At 40.0% G+C, this 19,519-nt stretch overlaps 2 protein-coding genes across 8 annotated transcripts in view; one reads left to right on the top strand and one right to left on the bottom strand.

The window, feature by feature from the left end:
- The first annotated feature begins 1,817 nt into the window (after positions 1 to 1,817).
- Positions 1,818 to 5,878, top strand: blcap (bladder cancer associated protein). Of its 2 annotated transcripts, none has more exons than XM_003447656.5 (2): positions 1,818 to 1,974; positions 3,671 to 5,878. In XM_003447656.5, the coding sequence occupies exon 2, from the start codon at positions 3,855 to 3,857 to the stop codon at positions 4,116 to 4,118; it is 264 nt and encodes an 87-aa protein (XP_003447704.1). In that variant the 5' UTR covers positions 1,818 to 1,974; positions 3,671 to 3,854; the 3' UTR covers positions 4,119 to 5,878. The 2 variants fall into 2 exon arrangements, with proteins under 2 accessions (XP_003447704.1, XP_019214682.1); XM_019359137.2 differs by having other exon boundaries at positions 1,839 to 1,969.
- A 1,943-nt stretch (positions 5,879 to 7,821) lies between these two features.
- Positions 7,822 to 19,519, bottom strand: part of ripor3 (RIPOR family member 3) — a 57,005-nt gene continuing 45,307 nt past the window's right edge. For 4 of the 6 annotated variants that reach the window (XM_005469708.4, XM_019359136.2, XM_005469709.4 and 1 more), the window contains 11 exons: positions 18,873 to 18,969; positions 17,740 to 18,003; positions 17,505 to 17,650; positions 17,261 to 17,426; positions 16,107 to 16,236; positions 15,745 to 15,909; positions 14,607 to 14,771; positions 12,281 to 12,483; positions 10,762 to 10,845; positions 10,550 to 10,640; positions 7,822 to 10,443 (listed from right to left, as the gene is read on the bottom strand). In XM_005469708.4, coding sequence (XP_005469765.1) covers positions 10,343 to 10,443; positions 10,550 to 10,640; positions 10,762 to 10,845; positions 12,281 to 12,483; positions 14,607 to 14,771; positions 15,745 to 15,909; positions 16,107 to 16,236; positions 17,261 to 17,426; positions 17,505 to 17,650; positions 17,740 to 18,003; positions 18,873 to 18,969 — 1,612 coding nt within the window. In that variant the 3' untranslated portion in view covers positions 7,822 to 10,342. The remainder of the gene's footprint in view (positions 10,444 to 10,549; positions 10,641 to 10,761; positions 10,846 to 12,280; positions 12,484 to 14,606; positions 14,772 to 15,744; positions 15,910 to 16,106; positions 16,237 to 17,260; positions 17,427 to 17,504; positions 17,651 to 17,739; positions 18,004 to 18,872; positions 18,970 to 19,519) is intronic. The other 2 variants (XM_025907158.1, XM_003447694.5) reach the window with 1 other exon arrangement.

The raw sequence follows: 19,519 nt of genomic DNA on the forward strand, positions 1-19,519 counted from the left end.
CTTTCTCAACAGGTGATCCAGGTGATCGATATATGTATTTTTTTTGTCTGCTTATTCTGTTGGTTTTTGTTTTTTGCCCTTTTTCCCCGTCCCTCTTCTCAGGTTTTTTTTTTCTTTCCCTCTTTCTTTCTCCCCTTTCTTTCCACCAGTCAAGTCTGTCCCGTATTCAGCAAGTGAAAATAAAATAAACAATAAAAGGTGAATCAAATGGACCATTACGGCAAGGCTGGGATGGTCCATTTGGTAAAGTAAATCCGTTGGGCATCTTTCTTCACCTTTAGACAATAATTCTGATGGCAAAAGAACCAAACGGGACAGGTTAAAAAAAAAAAAAAAAAAAAAAAAATATGATGATGGTGGTGACTTAAACCAGAGCTAATGAGAACCCAATGAGAGTCAATAAGAGAATCAATAATGGAATCAAATCAATAAGTGATCTTGATAATTGAATTTAAATTGCTATATTCTTATCAATTCCCATTCAATCCATGCTTGGTTTTCAAACAGGCAAGTTCAAAAGATGCAGGCCCTACCTGGTTGGCCAAATGTCCCCGCTTTAATTAAGTGTTTTGCTAATACACTAGTTATACAATTTTTCATTTGAATTTTTAATCTATCTCTGGATCTTGACAGTTAATCCAGTCACACAGCACTCAACCCTATAGAGAGAAGTGCCATTATATTGTAGGCTGAAGACAACTTGAAACAGATAAGACCGCAGCCACAAAAGTGTCTGAGGACACCTCACACTGTCTGAGCGACCCAGGACCCTGAGCAGTTATGGACCAATATTATAATATATATTTTGTATTGCTGTCCCTGGTTCTCCCTGCTTGTGTGTGTGTGTGTGTGTCTGAGCACTCGTTTATAGGCGCCTTCAGGCCTGGTGGGTGTGGCCCTGCTAGGGGACTGGCCACACCCAAAGCCACACACCTGCTCCTGATCAGGCCTCGTCGGGGAGCTACTTAAGAGAGTCTTGGAGCTCCCACCGACGCGGGATCATTGCGTGAGACTCCACGAGGAGCGTGGGAAGCCTGAAGAGCAGCGAGCACCGGGAGCGCAGACACGGGAGCAGAGAGCACAAGGAGGACACGACACGGGAGTCTTGGGAAACACGGGGATTTACTGTTGTTTTGCACCATACACTGTAAATAAACGCACTGTTCGCACACAGAAAAAAAAAAGATCAGAGTCTTAAAATCAATCATGAATGCATACTTTGGGTAAAACAGTGTCTCAACACCTGCATTTCTAACAATTTTCACTTAAATCAGAGTAAATATCATATTCTGGGGGGTTTATTTTCAGATGCGGATTTGGTAATCTAGTTATCCAGAAGCAGGGTGTGTGATCAAACCACTGACTACCATATTTGTTAGAAAATGTCAGCCAGTGCGACAATGTGGCTTTGTGGCACAAGGAACAAGATATTTCAGGCCTGAGTGATTCTTAAATCACCGTCCACTGCACAGGGCTCATCGAATCTGTATAAGCTGTTCTGAGTTTTTGTTTTTTCTCTTTATTGAACAATTTTCAAATAAATAAATGGGTATTATTTTCAAATCATATTCATCAAATGATCCAAGGAGCAAAGAATAACAGCACACAACAAAAGAGCAGAAAAGGTAATTGATAAAAACTTAAACGGACTAAACGTTTTTTTTTAACAACAGATTTTATAAATACAGGAAAACTATCCAGCAATCAAAATATTATCACAGAAGAATTCGAGAAGTTTATTCTATATTAATACACCAAGCTTAACAATATCATATTTGGCCCAAGTAAAGTTACGAACAGTAAGTTATTAAATATAATCAGGCACGTCACAGACACCTAAACTTCATCGCTCTACCTCAACACGGGTCCTTTAAGCTAGCGCTAATGCTAGTTAGCTACGTACGCAGTCGGTTGATGAAACGGAGATGATACCGGTGGTTTATTTTTGCTGAGAATGAGCTCAAAACATGTCAGGTTTGTTTCATAATAATTTATAATTGGATTGTAATACAGGTGCCCACCTTTACAGACTCTGGTTTTTCTCGATAGCGGAAGTAAACGTTTGTTTTCTAAGCTAACTTAGCTGGTTAGCCTCAGGTGCATGCTGTTGTTAATGCAGTCCTCCGTTCATAGCTAGCGCTACACGGGGGCCTGTCCCATTACTTACAGGGTGTCTATGCCAAGACTCAAATATTGTCTTTTTTGTTACAAACAAATGCGACTTTTTCAGTTTTTTTAATGGTTATTTAAAAAGCAGCTTATAGCTAACGAATGTTACCGCCCACTGCAATGTGTTTTTGCGGAACAGGTTAGCCGGATAAATACATTTAATTACGCTCTAATAAAAACAACTCGCTGCACTTACATTGTGTCAAAAGCAAAAATATTTTGTCCTGTTGCGGTCTACGCTTCTGCTCCCAGATTTATGTCTGGCAACATTAAATTGGTCCATTATTGTTTTTCAAATAGTCTGATTTGCCCTTTCCAGACTGTAGAGAAGTCTTACCCGGAGAGGATCACTGTATGAAAACTAAATTTCCTATATTAACATGGAGGCTAACCAGGTAGCAAAGCGTAAGAGCTGCCCTTGAATTAAACTAATGTTAACCAAAGCAGCAGGCATTTAAGCAGAGGGTTAACAGCAGCGACATTCATAACGTCGTAGGTATATTTTAAAGTTAGGTGGTCATGTGGCAATCAGAGAGCGAGCAGCTGTCCCTGACAGTCAGCTACTGCCAGCTGGTTTAGTTATTGAAAGAAAGCAGCCACTGTCCTGTTAAACCCAGCGCACGCTGTTTTTTTCCCCCCACATTAAATAAGGCGAAGTAAGTTTTGTTAATGTGCTTGGAGGCCTGAAGATAACCACGCAGGTAGTTGACATTAGCCGAGCAGCTGATCTCGGTGTGTTAGGCCCTTTAAGGAAGTTGGCACACTAATAGTTGAGTAAATGTTTACTTTCGGGAGGCATTAACAAGGGCTGGGTCACTGATTAGGATTTTGTGTGAGGCGAGTGTCACTCCTTACAATAGTGTTACACTTATCTGCTTCGTGTTTTGACTGTTATGTTTTTCTAATTTAACTTTAACTTGTGTCCTGGAGTGTTTGTGTACCCACGTTTAATATTTGCCAAAGATGCAGGCATGTGAATGTTACTAAAGAAGTGGTTCTAATAATATTACCATTCAAGAGTTGGCTTGGAGAGGAGGTGAGAAGGACACTCAACTGATGTCATGTTTTACGTAGGGAGAACACTTTATTTTTCTTCATATCTCCTGTATGAATTATTTATTGGCACAAAACAACAAAAAGTTCCAAAACAGCATGTATAAAAAGTGTGAATTAAATAAAACTTTTTTTTTTTTTTAACATTTATTTGATTGTATTATAAAATATCAGAAAATAAAACCAAAAAAGGTCCATCACAGTTATGCTGACATATAAAAAGATCAGTTTTTTTATGTAGGCTTTGACATACTGAAACCTAAAATATGTTTTTCTTTATCAAGAAGCTGAAAATAACAGGAAACGTAAGATAAACAGACTCTGACTGTATGAAGGTAGATTGTGTCGTCACTCCCCAAAAGCCCGTATTAAAATAGAGGAAGCTCAGATAGATATGTTGAGCTCTGTTTGCCCAGATTATGAGTTTTCTTTTCACCGTCCTGTGCAGGGATGACCTGATGGTAACATCTGGCTGCTTTGACATCTTTCTGCATCATCCCAGCTCTGTTGGATAGAGGAACGCTCCCACATCTGCGAAGAGCTGTTGTCGCCTCCACTCTGAACCTATCAGAGACCCTTCATTCATAGATCTGAAACAGAAAACATCTTCTGCCTCCTTCCAAAAAGAGACAATGTATTGCCTTCAGTGGCTGCTCCCTGTGCTGCTCATCCCCAAGCCGCTGAACCCAGCTCTGTGGTTCAACCACTCCATGTTCATGGGCTTCTACCTGCTCAGCTTCCTGCTGGAGAGAAAGCCCTGCACCATCTGTGCCTTGGTCTTCCTGGCTGCTCTCTTCCTCATCTGCTACAGTTGCTGGGGCAACTGCTTCCTTTACCACTGCCAGGATGCTGCACTCCCGGATGCTGCCCACGACCCAGCCATTGTTGGGACCTAGGAGAGGAGGAGCACCAGCAGCAGCAGCACCAGGAATAGGAGGTGGAGGTGGAGGGAGCAGGAGTGTAAGGCAATGCTGAGAAATTATTGTAGAAAGATACTGCCATGCTTAGTGGTGAAAATTGCTGGAGGGGAATACCAAGAGTGTTCAGCCAAAGACAAACTAAAGAAGAAGAGCTGGTCTTGGAGGGGTTATGAACGTTGTCTTTTCTTTTTTCTTTCTTAATGCTGTAAAGAAGAATTTGAGGAATGGGAAAGGGTGCCAGAGGTCACATTATGTGTCCTATTATCTAACAGGCAGCAAAGGCGAGGGATCCAAACTTGAAATGAAAAGGGAAAGACATGCATGAACTTGACTTGATGCTGAGGGAAAAAGAATTTCACATTGACCAACTTTCATTCCAGCACATGAATGAAAAATTAAAAAAAAGTATACAGTATAACCTACATGTGACATTAACTTAAAGTCACAGGGGTGGGTGCTTTGCATTATGCTAACTTGTCTGTTCCTTGTGTCTTAGCTACTGCCAAACGGAGGATGGGAGAGAAAGATGCTCAAAACCTCTGACTGAGGTTTTTATAGTGGGATGGAAAATCCTCCATGATGGCAGAGGAGGAACGGTTTCTGGGTCAAGGGAAGTGAGAGGATGCAAGGAAGCGTAAATTAGCATAATGAAAATCACTCTCCAGTTCAGTGTTCCGATTTACGTCTACAAGAGATTTCACTTTCTCCCCAAACCCGATGGCTCGTCTTTTTAGACTGAAAATACTTTGCTTCTTAAAACTGCCAAAAATCACTTAACCCCTCTGAAAACTGCTACGTCAGCCACGATCACTTACTCAACAAACTTTATACGCCAGGTAGTGTTAAACTGTAGTCAAAAACAGGAGCATCACACCTCTGACAGCCCCGGATGGCCAAACTCTGTCACCACTTTGGCTCTGCACATGTAATGCTCCACAAGGCGAGTACACAGACACTGGACAATCAGTAACTACGCTGTGAATATGTCCCCCCTTTGCCGCACTTCTACTCAAACACACCTCAAACAGGTGAACTAGAGCTGAGGACCTACCACGTTATTACCCACTGTGCTCTACAGCTGCTCCTCATCATCCTGCCTCAGTGTGACCTTCCCTACTGCCATCTGATCTTTTTTGTTTCTGTCCTTTTTCTTTTGCAATTTGCATGAGTTGCTCTAAGTCTTTTTTGTTTTTTTCCCCAAGCGCCAAGATGACACCCAAATTTTGAATAAGTTAAAAACGCTGAAAGTTTCCAAAGGGTAGAAAAATCTGGATGTGTAGTTGAATGAAAGAGTTTACTGTAATGTGCAATGGGTGTGCATTCTTTGTGGTCATGACATGCTAATAAGTGTAAAAATGTGGCAATACACAAGGAGACACAACGGCTATGGTCAGCATTTCCAGCAACAATGAGCAATACAGAGTGCTGGCTGAAGAACTGGTTTAAAATTTTCACAGGGGATTGGAGTTTCCACAGGTGTCACTGCTGTAAGTGTTAAGTTTAGCTGTCAGACACAGGCTAAGGTGTTTATACTCTGTACCTGTTGGAATGTGTGTGTGTGTGCGTGCGTGTGTGTGTGTGTGGCCTCCTGTGGCAGTGCTCATTGCGTTCACTGCAACATATTTGCTTTGGTTTTAATTTAAATAAAGTTTTCCCTCTTATGTGTTAAACTGTGTGAGGTTCTGTGTCAAACAAAAAAAGGTATTTTGATTAAAAAATAAATGCAAATAAGAGTTCTGCTTTGCATTTTGCTGTTTTTTGTTTGTTTCAGGAGGAAAATTGTGTTGCAAATTGTTTTTGCATATTTGTCACATGTCTAAATATTAGATGAAGATGACACATTAAATATAAAGTGCAATTTTAAAATGATTCCATGTGTCAAGAGAAAAAAAGTGATCCAGACCTATCTGTACTTGTAACGCCAAAACTGGGCTCCAACAGATTCCATGGACACCTCAGATATCTCTGTCCAGAAGAGTGCAGTCTTAGGACAGCTAAAATGCTGCGCAGGGTCCTCAGACTCCCGAGCTTGAGGAACACACACACCGACTGAGCAGGCTACCTGTTCAGCTGCTCAGTACAATTATTGAGTCAACCAATCACACAGCAGCAAGTCAGTGCATTTAGGCATGCAGACATGCTGAAGATGAACTCCTAAGATTTAAACTCAGCACCAGAATGGTGAAGTAATTCATAGTTGGTGACAGGATGAGCTACATGTCGGTGATATACTGGTGTTTTCCCACTCAACCATCTTTACAGTTTTCAAGAATGGTGCAGAGAGACAAAAATATTTAGTCCAGTCCAAATCATTGATGTTGGAGAGCGACCAGACCGATTTGAGCTGAAAGGGAGGCAACAGTAACTCATGTAACAACTCTTTACGATCAAGGTATGCAGAAGAGCATCTCAGAATTCTCAAGCTGATGGGCTACAGCAGCAGAAGACCACACCAGGTGTTGGCTACTAACAGGACCCTGAATTCACAGGGATTCATCAGAAATGGACAGAGGATTGGAAAAATGTTGCCTGCTGCAACAGGCTGCAACATTTGGATAGTAGGGTCAGAATTTGGCATTAACAACACAGGGGTGTGGATCCATCCTACCTTGTATCAGTAGCTCAGATTGGTAGAAGCGGAGTGATGGAATCAGGTATAATTAGTACAATTTGGCCTCTTAGTATCAACTGATCATTGATTAAAGATCACAGCTTAACTGGGCGTTGTTGCTCACCGTCTTCTCATGGTTGCTTCCTGCAGGAAGACTGTATTAGGCTGTATTATGCTAATTGATTTTGGTCGTGGTGCACCCTGCAAACAGCCTGTTTACTAAAAACACGTGTGACCAGTGGAAGCATGGTTTCATGTTATATGCACCACTGTTGTACAAGGTTCAAACAGGTTGACTAATGATGGGAAACTAGAACTGGAAGTGCTTTTCATATGATGATAATGATGCAACTGAACTGCAAGCAAAGCAAAGGATGTGCTCCTATTCCCCAAAGCAATTAGCATCAGCTTTCACCTCCTTTTCTGTTTTCATGCTCCTGAAAGAGCTCAGAAAGTATCGCCTGTTTACAAATCAAACACTGATGCACAATGAATTCATAATTCTTCAAAGAAACTGGAGCTCCTGTATTTCTTTCAACATTTGTGATTTAAAAATGTGAACGTTTCTCCATTGCATGCCACAAACTGGGTTTCATTAAAAACACAACAATTGATTCTTGAAGATGAAAAGACATCTTCAAAGAAATCAGTTTTTTTATTACATAAAAAAATATTGTTTGTCATGTTTCCCAGGCCAGAGTGCAGCCTTTACATTTACAACAGCAGAGGAAGTCCAAGTTAAAGTCAGACAACACAAGTATCTTTCACAATCAGACCTACAGACCTCTGTGTTCATAAATCAGACTAAATACATGACCTATTCTCCATGATTGTACACATCAAAACTAACCAACCATTCCTTATTTGTTTTTAAATCATCTGTGGAGATGATGTAATTATTACTATTGCAATTTTATTTTATTTGAACATATCTGCCATGGTGTAGTTCTTCTAATGCTAGAAATGAACTTAAATTGTCACTCGTTAACTTTTTTATTGTAGAGGTTAATTTATATTATTTATATTTAATTTTTCATTTAGTGTTTGAAAAAGAGGGCGGGTCATTTATTCTTTTAATATTTCATATATTTCTCAGCACAGGAGGATGCTCATCCTTTGTTTCCACTTGTGTAAATATGGTATGCACCAGAAAGTCTTAAATACATCTCAGTAACCATTTATACACAGATGCAGTACTACTCTTCTTTTATGCTTGCTCCTGTTTCCTGTTTGTTCATCCCTGTCTCTGTCTTTTTCTTCCTCTCTGTGGGTACAGTCCACCAGATTAATCAACCTGCACACCTGAGCCTTATCCAACCCAGCTGCTCCACTGGCTGTGATATAGTTTAGTCACTCATGTCGTGACGATGCTTCGACCACCTTTCAGTTTTGTGGTTTTCCTGTGCTTTAAGTTTGAGGTAACTCGTCTCTCCCTGTGCTTCAGGTTTTCCTGCTCAGCTGTGGTTAAATATTGATCTCAGATGCCCACACCAAGTCTTTGAACTGAATCTGCTTTTCCTGCTCCGCTGCCATCTCCAGATCGGCAAGTCTCCTCAGTTCATTCTTTAACTGCAATAAATCTGACTCAAAATAAACTGAAATTCAGTTTCCATGTCCTGCTGTTAGCTCTGGGTAAACAGTTCAAAGAAATGACCAAAGTCTTGGCTGGAATCCCCAATTTTAGGAACAAATATTTGCTCCTTATAAATATATGTCTTAATTTTTATGCCGAGAGGAAAGTTTTCACTTTGTCTTGTGTGACATTTTGACCAGCACTATGCCTGCTCTTCCACTTTTGTATGTGTTTATTCCACTTACTAAAAATCTTTGTTTACAAATCTGCCATCCAGGGATTGTTTGATATGACCATGGCCAAATTAACCTTTTCAGGCATCTGGGGGTAAAAATTATGGTTGCTAACAGATAAATTGAGATCATTTTAGCACGTGTCATAAATGTCCGTATGTTGCCTTGTTTCTTCACCTAGTGTGAGCACGTTTATTCCTTCTGCTCTTACTTCCTTTGCCCTCCTGTTTGTTTTCAAAGCTTTCTCAGCACATTGATTTTTCTCATTCTCAACCTTTTCAAAGCAGCCTTGAAAACATTTTGATTTCAAAGATTCAGCACCTGGAAAACTACCAAAGACCAGCAAATAACTTGTGTTCAGTCAGACTGAGAGTTTTGCAAAAGAGGGGGTGATGGTATGTTATCTGTGTACAAAGATTACTTTGAAATCTTTTCCTCTCGATTGTGTAAACTCTCCTGAAGTGCAAATCATGCACCATCTGGTCGTGTGGGAGGGGGCTAAAACAAAAGACACAGAATTCAAACATGGTTAAAGCGCAGCTCTGCTTCTTACTGAACACAGTTTTTAAGATTTTGTAGGATTTTTCTTTGTTTCAGGAAGCTAAATGATTCTGCATCCTATTATCAACAAAACAGAAGAAACAAACACTGTGTTCAATCCATGAAGCAGATTCTTCAAACATGATTCCTTAAAGTTGATGCAGAGTTCTCATGGACACAATAAGGCTGAAGAAAAATGTCATTTTATGCCACAACTTAAACTGCTTTGCTGTTGGCAGCATCTTTCTTCCCACGGCATCACAAACAGTCTGGTCAGTGAGGTCCTAGGTCACTCTAACCACAGCCAAATCTATTCTGTGGCAGGCAAATGTGTCCTCGGGTCCCTCTCCAGCTCCAGTATATGAGAACAGCCAGCAGAGGTCAGCAGAGATCTCCGTTTCTGTGATGGCACAAAGGCAGCAGGCCAAATATTTTCCTTCACCAACATGAACAATTTTGTCTAAACATCCATTTTGTCAAAGAAGAATTGCATGTGAAAATATATAAAAAAGGAATTGTCCTGAATATAAAACCTGAAAGATTGCATTTGTTTTCAGATATATTTGAATTTTTTTCTCCTTAAAAAAAATTAAAAATGATTAGAAAAATGGGTAGCGTGACATAACTTGATTTGTAGACTCCTCTTGTTTAAAATTAATTCAAGACTCAGCTCTCACAGACAGGAGAGGCTGTTAATCTGGATTTCATTAATCTGCCAGGGTTTAATATTCATGTGATATTTTTTGTTTTATTGTAGCCGATTATTGCTCTAAACACACATACACACACACGCGCTTGCAAGATTATGTAAAATAATATTATATTTATCCTTCATGTCCCAATAAGACAGTCATATCGACTGGTTGGTGAAAAAACTCCCAGCACTAGAAAAGAGTCAGACTACAGCTGACGTCTTCTTTAAGAAAAACTCTACATATCTAACAAAAATAAATTCAAATTCTGAGTAAAACAATACAGGAGAAATAAAAAGTCATTAATCAACATCAGTGAGTGAATGATCCATCCAGGGAAAGCTGAAGTCTCCATCATAAGATCTTCCTCTGCAGTTGTTTCTCTGGTAGCACACGCACCACAGATTCGTAAAAGAAAAATAAGTTTTCCCAGAAGGTGTGGCGTCCTGACAGGTTCGTAAACTTTCTCCATTTTGACATAGGCTTGGTTTTAGTCTCTTGACGGGCATCATTACAACATTTGTGCCCATTCTTTGATCCAGATCTGTTTCCTATAAAATCGTAATCTCAGTCTCTTGGTTCTGGTAAGCCTCATCCTGCATCTCAGTGTCTAGCTGGTCCATCCTCTGGTAGGCCTGGTATCCCTTTTTACCTGCAGACAGATTGGAAGAAAAAGTAATAAAAGAAATAAAATACAATATATGTATATATATATAAAAAAAACAAACCCTGTGAATGAAAAGGGATAACGCTTGTACCAAAGGAGAGGACAGTTTCTCTGGCAGCACTACGCAGATCTTCATCTGTTGATCTCCATAAATCTGCTATGTGGTCCACACTCTCTGTTGCCTGACAGAAGAACACAAAACAAAAACAACAAAACACTTATGCTAGCTGATAAAAAACAGACATTTCTGAAAACTGGACTTCTGAGTGTTGCTGTGACTGTGTAGAGTTGTGTTCTGCTTACCCGGAGGCATTTGAGAGCCAAACAGGAGCTCTGCTGGATTTTAATATCAATACTTTTCAGGCTTTCTGTGTAGTAAAGCACTGCCTGAAGAAGAAAGTACACACACACACACACACACACACGAGGTGTTACTTATGCTGCTGGATTGGCATCATTAACTGTACATAAAAAATGGCTGTGGCCACTGTAACATAACCACTGGTTTTGGATCAGTGATGTTGCTGCCACCATGTTTTTTGTTGTTGTTGTTGTTGTTGGGTTTTTTTGGAGCCAGAAGTTACCACATCTGGACAGGAGGGTGGAATGCTAACTTATCAGCTAATGCCAGCAAACTTATCAAGCTGCTTTAATAACTGAATGGGTGCAATACACATAACTGTTAATTGTAACAGGCTAAAAGCACTAGCGATAACAGAAGCACATCTGTTTAGGTCGTACATCAAAGCAGACCATATTATGTGTCAGATTACTCAATTAAAATAATTCAAAAGGCTCCAAACAGCACATTAGATCTTGGAGAAGTCCACTTCAGTGACTGGAATTCAAAGGTGGAGATGGCTACAGCTCCCACTGTCAGTACAAATATGAGTACAAGCAACAATACCCTAACTTTAAGCCTTACCAGTATGCAAATTAGACAATTTATAAAAAAAAAACCCTAAACTTTTATATGTTGCTATAAAAGGAAGAATCACTGACAAAGGCTAAAATGTTCTTTTGTACCAGGCTGTAAGCATGCTTTTTTAATGCTGTAAAATTAGACATTTTAACATGGAAGTCAATGGGGATTGACTCATTTTTGGAACAAGCCTCAAGTGGTCATAAGAGTAACTGCAGTATAGCTTAATTGTTCAGCTCCAAGCACCACAAACTGTCGATATAACAATATTAACAGCAGCAAATTAAGGTTAATGCAATGTTAGTCAAAGGGACAGTTAGGCCTGTGATAAACTAAAGCACCTTACAAGCTGTCGAGTTCAAGTCTACCCCACCTCTCACTCTCACACCTGGGATAAAAGCGCTGGTCATTTGTTTTATTGATATTCACACTGGTAGTCAAAAACCAAGGTTTTGGACCCCAAATCCTTCCCTAATATTAAAACGTGGATTTACATTGGACTTTGATATGACAGCTACAATCAATAAAGTTCAAATCCTTCAGGAAGAATTATCCACTAAGTGGGCTACAAAACAATTCCCTTAGAACTTATTGACCCGAGTTCCTCCAGTGGAAATGCACAGAGAGTTCCTTCATTGGCTTGCTGTAAAATACCTCATTAATTTTAAAATTGTGTTTCTTACGTTCAAGTCTCTCCATAACCTCGCACCTCTACATCTCTCTGATTTTCTGCATGTTGCCCTTACTCCCCATATGGAGTTTTCATATTGTTATTTAATCCATACTGTGATTTTAATATTTCATTGCTTGTAAGGTGCCTTTGAGTGTCTTGAAGGGCGCCTCTATATAAAATTTAGTATTATTATTAATCTCTGCAAAAGACGACTTGTTTTGATGTACCTTGTTCCTAAAGGCCTTGTATCCAGCAGCTCTGGAGATGCAGTTGGTGGCAGCTTTGCAGACTTTGTGGTTGGAGTCGATCTGCAGGGAGGCGAGAGTCTGCAGGGTGCATCCCAGTGGAAGTAGCTCTGTGATCTTCCGGCCCCTCAGCTTATTTAAAGCCCGCCGCCGTTTGGGGCTACTCAGGGCCGAGAGGATGTACTCTGAAATGCACCAATGAATAATAATGAGCAACGAAATAATAAACAACATGCCACTGAGTGAGCTGAGTGAGGGGGCTCACATCCATTTAGCAGCTTTCATTCAAATCTCATGATCTTTATGAAACATACTTATTCATGTTGGCTGAAAAGTTTTAAAGTTCACCCTTTATGGAAACCGGTCAGGAAAAGGAGAGGAAAACGAGGACCGTTCATTTAATAATTATAATAATAATATTTTTGGTTTAACTGTTTCCTTCTCCATGTACTGTATTCACATTATATTTGTGTGCACTGCCATGGTCCTTTGTTCCAGTATTTTTAGTTTCTGTTCCATTTCTTTGGAAGTTTAATTTATGTTTTAGTTCTTGAGTATGTTTTTTCTGAAGCTTCAAGGTTTGATTATAGTTCTTGGTTTCTTAATTGACCATGTTAGTTTCCTTTTGTGCCCAGTCTGTCTCAGCCTCATCTCCGCGTTTTGTCATGTCCTCGTCTTCGTCTGGTCTCCCTGTGTCCCGTCTCTGCGGATGTCTAGTAAACATGTCTTCAGTCCCGGTCCCTGTGTTTATCCCTTCCTGTTCCCATTATCATCTCTCTGTGTTTCATCCTTTTGTCTCCCCACTCAGTCATGTCTCTGGTCCCTGTGTCAAGTTTGCGTTCCTTAGGCTGGGTCTCTGTGTGCATTACTTCCCATTTTATTTTGATAGTCCCCCATCTCGGGTGTGTGATGTTCAATTTAGGTTCCCCCGTCTCGTCAGATTCTGTTAAGCCATGCTCTCACTCTGCCCTCCCACTCTCTCCTCCTGTGGACATATCATCTGCCTCTCCCTTGTGGTGTGTGTTGCTTCCATCAGTCCATTTAGGCTCCCTGTTCCTACCCAGCTCAGTTGCTGTTTTTGTTTTTTGTTTTCTTCACCTTTTACCAGCGTTAATAAAGCCGTGATTCTGAGTCATGCATCCTGGGTCCACTCTCTGCTGGCCACACGCCCCAATTCACAACATGCAAAATATTTTCATGGAACAGAATATGCTTGTATTTTATTTTTATTTATTTATTTATTTTTATTGCATACTAGAACATTGTGTAATGTTTTTGCAGCATAAAAAGTAAATGATGTTTTATCTAATCTCTCTGGCACTCTTTGTCTTTCTTTGTCTTGTAAACTCCACCCACTGAGATTTATTTCAGGAGTTATTTGTCCCCAAATGAACCAAGCATAGAAATGCTGTTGTTGTTTTAGCAGTTTTTCTCTTCAGTGCAGTGGTATGCAAACCAAATGCAGTTTAGCAGTTCAATAAACAGAAGACATCTGTATACTGTAGCGAAATCTAGGAGATTGAACAAGGGGAGGTGGAGGAATGGAAAGAGCAAAGGGGAGGTGGAAAAGTTGTTGTGTGCTCATGTTTATAGTTTGACACCAGGAACTGTGTGTTTGTTCTTGAAATTTATTGAGCCTCTACAGAGGCATGTGTCCCCCTGAACTAAACACAAGTACTACTTCAAACTATTGACATCCTGCATTTGCAGGCTCCTTACCCCATCTATGACAAATGCACGCCTAACGCAAACTCAATATTTCCTCATATTTTCCTCAAACAGTCCTTTGAAGGTCTGCTTACTATTCTTCACTACTGAAGAAATATTCTCACAAGATGTAAACCTCAAAATATTTCTCATAAACAGGCATGCAAGAGAACACACCCCGTTTGTTTGGGGTGAACATTTGGCTGTAGAGTTAACAGATGGCCCAGATGCCTTTAGTGAGCTGGAATCTCTGGAAGCTTAGAAGTATAACACCATCCCATTCCTGATACCTCCAAACACAGTCTTTGGAAATGCCTCCCATGTATAACGTCTGTATAAATACTGTAAAGTTTCAAATATAAAACTATTAAAATGGGTTCATATGAAAATGAATATAAGCTGCTTTGAGAACTCAAAGAAACAGTTTTATATGCAGATGCAGTAATAATATTTCATAGTTATAAATACAATGTGGCTACTGCTAATATTACTTACTGTGATATATGTTTATTTCACAAAAGGGTTTTAAACGAATAATAAAGTTAAGGTAGATAATAGTGATATATTTATCTGTTGACAGCTTTGTAAATTGAAGCTTTACCTTCTTTTGAGAGGCGGGAGATGTGCTCCCCAAGCTCCTGGAAATTCCAGCGCTTCAGGTAGACTGACAGCTGGAAGAGGGTGACTCTCTCCGGGCTGCAGACTGACCGAGAGCTGGGCACCACCCGGCAGGCCGCCTGAACCTGCTGCAAGAGCTGAGAAAACACTGCAGAGGAGGTAAAACACATCAAATTAATACATCAAGGTGGTTTTGAGTCAACATTACAATACAGTAAATTGTTCTTCAGAAACCTGCTTTAAGTTGGCTTTATATTTTTGGATATTATTGGATAAACACGCTGAAGATTGTCTGAGCTACAGTGAGACTTCATGATATAAGCTGAGGAATATTAAGTATAAGCTGGCGTCTAGTACACAAAGTACACAAAATACACAAGCAGCGCAATTTCAAATTGAACAGCTGTATCCGAATTGTGCTTTTCTCAAGTTGTTATTTTACTGAACATTTTTCTCACTTTCTCAAAGAGTTATGAAGTTTACTGAGATATTTCCACTTTTCTGCTGTTTCACACGTTTAAGATCTCATGCCAAAATTCTTTTCCATTTTCTATCACAGTAACAGTTACAGTAGTTTTGTTTCGTTTTTTTAACTTTCTGGATCAGCTGCTGATCGGTTTCAGAAGATATCCACCCAACCTTTTTTTTAAATTTGCGGCAATTTCCTTCATATTTTCTGAAGTCTGCAAACCTTGCCACTTCCTAGTGATTCATAATATGCAGCTGTAAAACATTAGCTGCACTTAATCTATGATGACAGCATTCCTTGCTTTTTATAGCCACTGGATAAAAGCCTGACGTTTATTACAGTGTGGGGCACTGTGAGATAAAAATGCCATGCATTCTTTCATAAAGTGGGACACCTGATCATCCCACTCAGGAGAGTCTGTAAATACAGTCCCGATCAAAAGTTAAGACCACTTGAAAAATAAAAAAAATTAAAAAAAATAAAAATGAGTAGCTCCACTTTTTCGTTGATAACTGAAGTTAACTTTTCATCGGGACTGTATGTCCCGTTGTCTTTTAATTAACACTCATGGTCACAGGGGCCACTGTTGAGCAAAAAATGGGGTGAGACTTGTTTAAGGATTTGTAGTTAAGGCGATGAGGTGCTTTTGTACCTTTCTCTGATTGGCCGGGCTGCTTGGCCTTCACCTTGTGTGTGTAACGCTTCTTCAGCGTCCTGGTGAAGGTGTCTATGTGGCAACAGAAAGGAGAGCTGCTGTCGTGCACACACTCCTCCCAGAACAACAGCACACCTCTCGTTCTCTGGGCCTTAGGGAGGACTGAAGATGAACAAAAGGAGAATCACTAAAAGAACCTGGACAAGGTTATTAATGAAAATGTGAAATTGATCTTTATAATTAAAAAAAAATCTCAATTTATTACTCATTTGCTTTGAAAATAACGTGAATAAAATAATGTGTCTTGTTTCATTCATTAACTGCAGATGTGGTTCTTAGATTACAGATTTTCCACTAACTGTCTCGTGTGGAGATGTTGTCATTCTTCTCCAGCAGCAGACAGCTGATTCTGTCCAGGACCTCAGCCTGGAGAGACATTTCCTCCAGCAGCTCCCTTCTAGACGGGGTGAAGTCGGTTGTTCTTATCATCTGAGGAAGCAGAGTTCACATTTGTTTGATTTAGAAAAGTAAGTTGGAGGTTTGACATAAATGAGAGTCAGGGATTTTGTAATCCAGTACACTGGAAGAAACAGATTACGGTAGCCTCCAAATATCTGGACTTAATGTAAGTGGTTGCCATCAGACTAAACAAGCATGGTCACGAGGATTCAGCATTTGTTTTAGTTATTATAGACGTTAAGTTTTGACTTAGTTTGTTCCCTTTTTGTGTTCTGTTCTGTGCCAGTCTTGTATCAGTGTTTGAGTCTGTGTTTGTCTTTCTGTGTTCGCCTGTCTTGTTCAGTCTCCCCCCGTGTTAACCCTACTCCTCTGCACCGCTGTTTTCTCGTATCAAGTGTTACTTTCCCAGTTTTATTTTGCTACTGTCTTCAGCTGTGTTCAAGTCCCACACGTCTTTCCTCTTCTCTCATCACCTCTTGCAAATATATCGCCTCAATCTTCCTTTGTTTTTTGTTGTGTCACCCCCATAGCTGTGTCCTCTAGCTCTGTTTAGCCTGTGCTTGTTTACATAAGGATTGTGGACTTTGAACTGTCTTTGGATTATTGGTTTTGACTTTTATTAATCTCTGAACTTCAACATTAAATAATCGCTTTGAATTCAACTTCAGCCTTCACATGTCTGCATTTGGGTCTGCTAAATTATCCACTATCCACACGGCACCATATGACAAATAGTCACTTATGAGTGGAAAAAAACCCCATATAATAACTTGATTACTAATTCCACTTTCTATTTGCCAGTTTTCTGTGGGTCATGTTTTAGGTACTAATAAACTATCAGTATGAGTATGAGACATGGTTTACTGTAACAATGTTACTGCTGATTTATGTATTTATCAAAATTCTTACTACAAAAACATGAACAGCACTGTTCAGAAGAGAGCGATGTGAAATGCTTAGGGGAAGACGTTTGACCCGTTGTGTGCAACTCAGTATGGAATTTCAAGTAAAGTGAGCATGTATCTGAAAATAAAAGAGACTGAAGATTCTGTACCTGCAGCAGGATGCAACAGATATCCAGGTGAGTCTCCAGAGCTTGATCAAGACCCCAGTTTCCAGAGGTCAGAGGAGTGATGACTAGCTCTTCCTCAGAAGCCGACTGGCTGCCTTGAGAGAGAAAGCCATGAATCCTCAGCGTGCTCTGCTGGAAAGAACTGATGCTGATGGGAAAAGAAAGTATGTATAGATCAGGCTTTTTACAGGTCGATGCGGACTAAAGTTTCTGTCTCTGAACTTACCCACTGTCCTTCAGTCTCAGGCTTCCCAAACAGGAGGCGTCATCATCTCCGTTCAGGTCGTTTGACAGAAAGTCAAAGCTACCCAGCACCTCCTCAACAGCCAGAGTCTCCTCTGATGATGAGCTTCTCAGCAGTGACAGGTCGTTCTGGTAAGACATGAGGAAAGAGAAGGCTCACTCACAGCATGTGTGTTTACAGGCGTTTCTACAGTTTTTGTATAAATACACACAGCTACCTTCAGTATGGTGGCTAGATGCAGTATCTGGTGCTCCAGAGCTCTCAGCTCCTTGTCAGCACAGCTCTGATACTGTAATATTTTCTCCAGCTCTGCAATAATGGCTCCCAGTCTGAGCGCCTGGGCATGACGTTGGACCCCGCTCACACCCAGCCTCACCGGTGTCGGAGCAGCTGCTGTGGGCGAGGTTTGCGGTGCAGCTGGGGTTTGAGAAGGTGGTGTTGGCAAGGCTGTGACAGAGTATTCCTCACAATCTGTGGAGTCCTGGAACAAAGTAGGAAAAACTGAGTTTAAAAATGAGAAGACCAGACGAAAGAGACACGAGGTGACAAAACTGAGAAGGACACGTTTTTAACAAGCTGTGACAGTGAGAGAAGAAAAGAAGAAGAAAAGAGAGAAGCTGGAAAATAACACAGACTAGCAGAAAGGAGATGGCAAAAGGTGAAAAATGAAAAGGCCACATGAAATGAGATAAAACTGCAAAAAGCAACTACAAAAATGCTTCATAATGTCTTATTTAAGGTTGAATAAATACATTTTTTCACCTCAATGAAAAACATGCAGTCAAGCATTTAGATGCACTCAGTTCTTTGTCTTCTTTCAAGAAAACTGGTTGAAATTTGTCTGACTCTGAAATATCTTTAACTCTAATTTCTTATAATTAGCTGCTAAAGCGAAACAACAGTAAATCAATTGTCGTGTCTTTGCGTTTAATGTTTTGTGCCGTTTCTCAGGGGTTCCCACAGTGTTCACGTCACCACTCGTGTATCATTCTTATATACAATTACAAAACACAGCAGAAGATCCAATTTTGACAAATCATCACTGAAACTGACACTGAAGGTACAGTCATTGTTAGATAAGATATATTAATAGCTTATTTTTAAAAGTGAAAACAACCCCCCTCAAGCCCACATTTAAATAGAACTCTGAACAAGTAGAAAGCGAGGTCAAGGACAGAAGCAACTCCTGGATGCAAATGTGGTAAAATTTCTGCTTGTCACAAGAGCGACTGACGATACATCACAATATCAGGTACAGCTGCTTTCTTGTCTTTGAATTATCGTTTACCATTGCAGTCTTAAAGTGACTTTCACCAAAGTGTTTCTATGACCCGAGTGTGGGCTCTTTACCTGCCCAGTGACTGTGTCCTGACTTGGGGCTACGCTGTGGGTCTCAGGCTCTGCTTCTCCACATGTGTTCTTTCTCAGGATGTCTGGAGTGCTCGACCTGCATTAAAGGTAGAAACATTATTATTACTGTCTAGAAATATTGTGCTAGTCTGTTTGTTCCTCTTGCACTGGCCAAGTTTAAGGGGTCTTTGCATCGTGCAACCGGGTTGGTATAGCCATTGTTCGTCCTCTGTTCTGACTGTCACCTGTGATTTTTAAAATGGATTTTTGGCATTCATATTACACCAAAATAGATAACGAACAGATAAACAACAGGAAGGTTCCTGTTTTCCACAATATAGGGCTCTTTTAGGAGTACTGCTTGTCATTGTTAATTACAGGGAGTGCAGAATTATTAGGCAAGTTGTATTTTTGAGGAATAATTTTATTATTGAACAACAACCATGTTCTCAATGAACCCAAAAAACTCATTAATATCAAAGCTGAATGTTTTTGGAAGTAGTTTTTAGTTTGTTTTTAGTTTTAGCTATTTTAGGGGGATATTTGTGTGTGCAGGTGACTATTACTGTGCAGAATTATTAGGCAACTTAACAAAAAACAAATATATACCCATTTCAATTATTTATTTTTACCAGTGAAACCAATAT

This window comes from Oreochromis niloticus, linkage group LG5, assembly GCF_001858045.2.
Source record: "Oreochromis niloticus isolate F11D_XX linkage group LG5, O_niloticus_UMD_NMBU, whole genome shotgun sequence".
In the NCBI taxonomy this organism is placed as follows: domain Eukaryota; kingdom Metazoa; phylum Chordata; class Actinopteri; order Cichliformes; family Cichlidae; genus Oreochromis; species Oreochromis niloticus.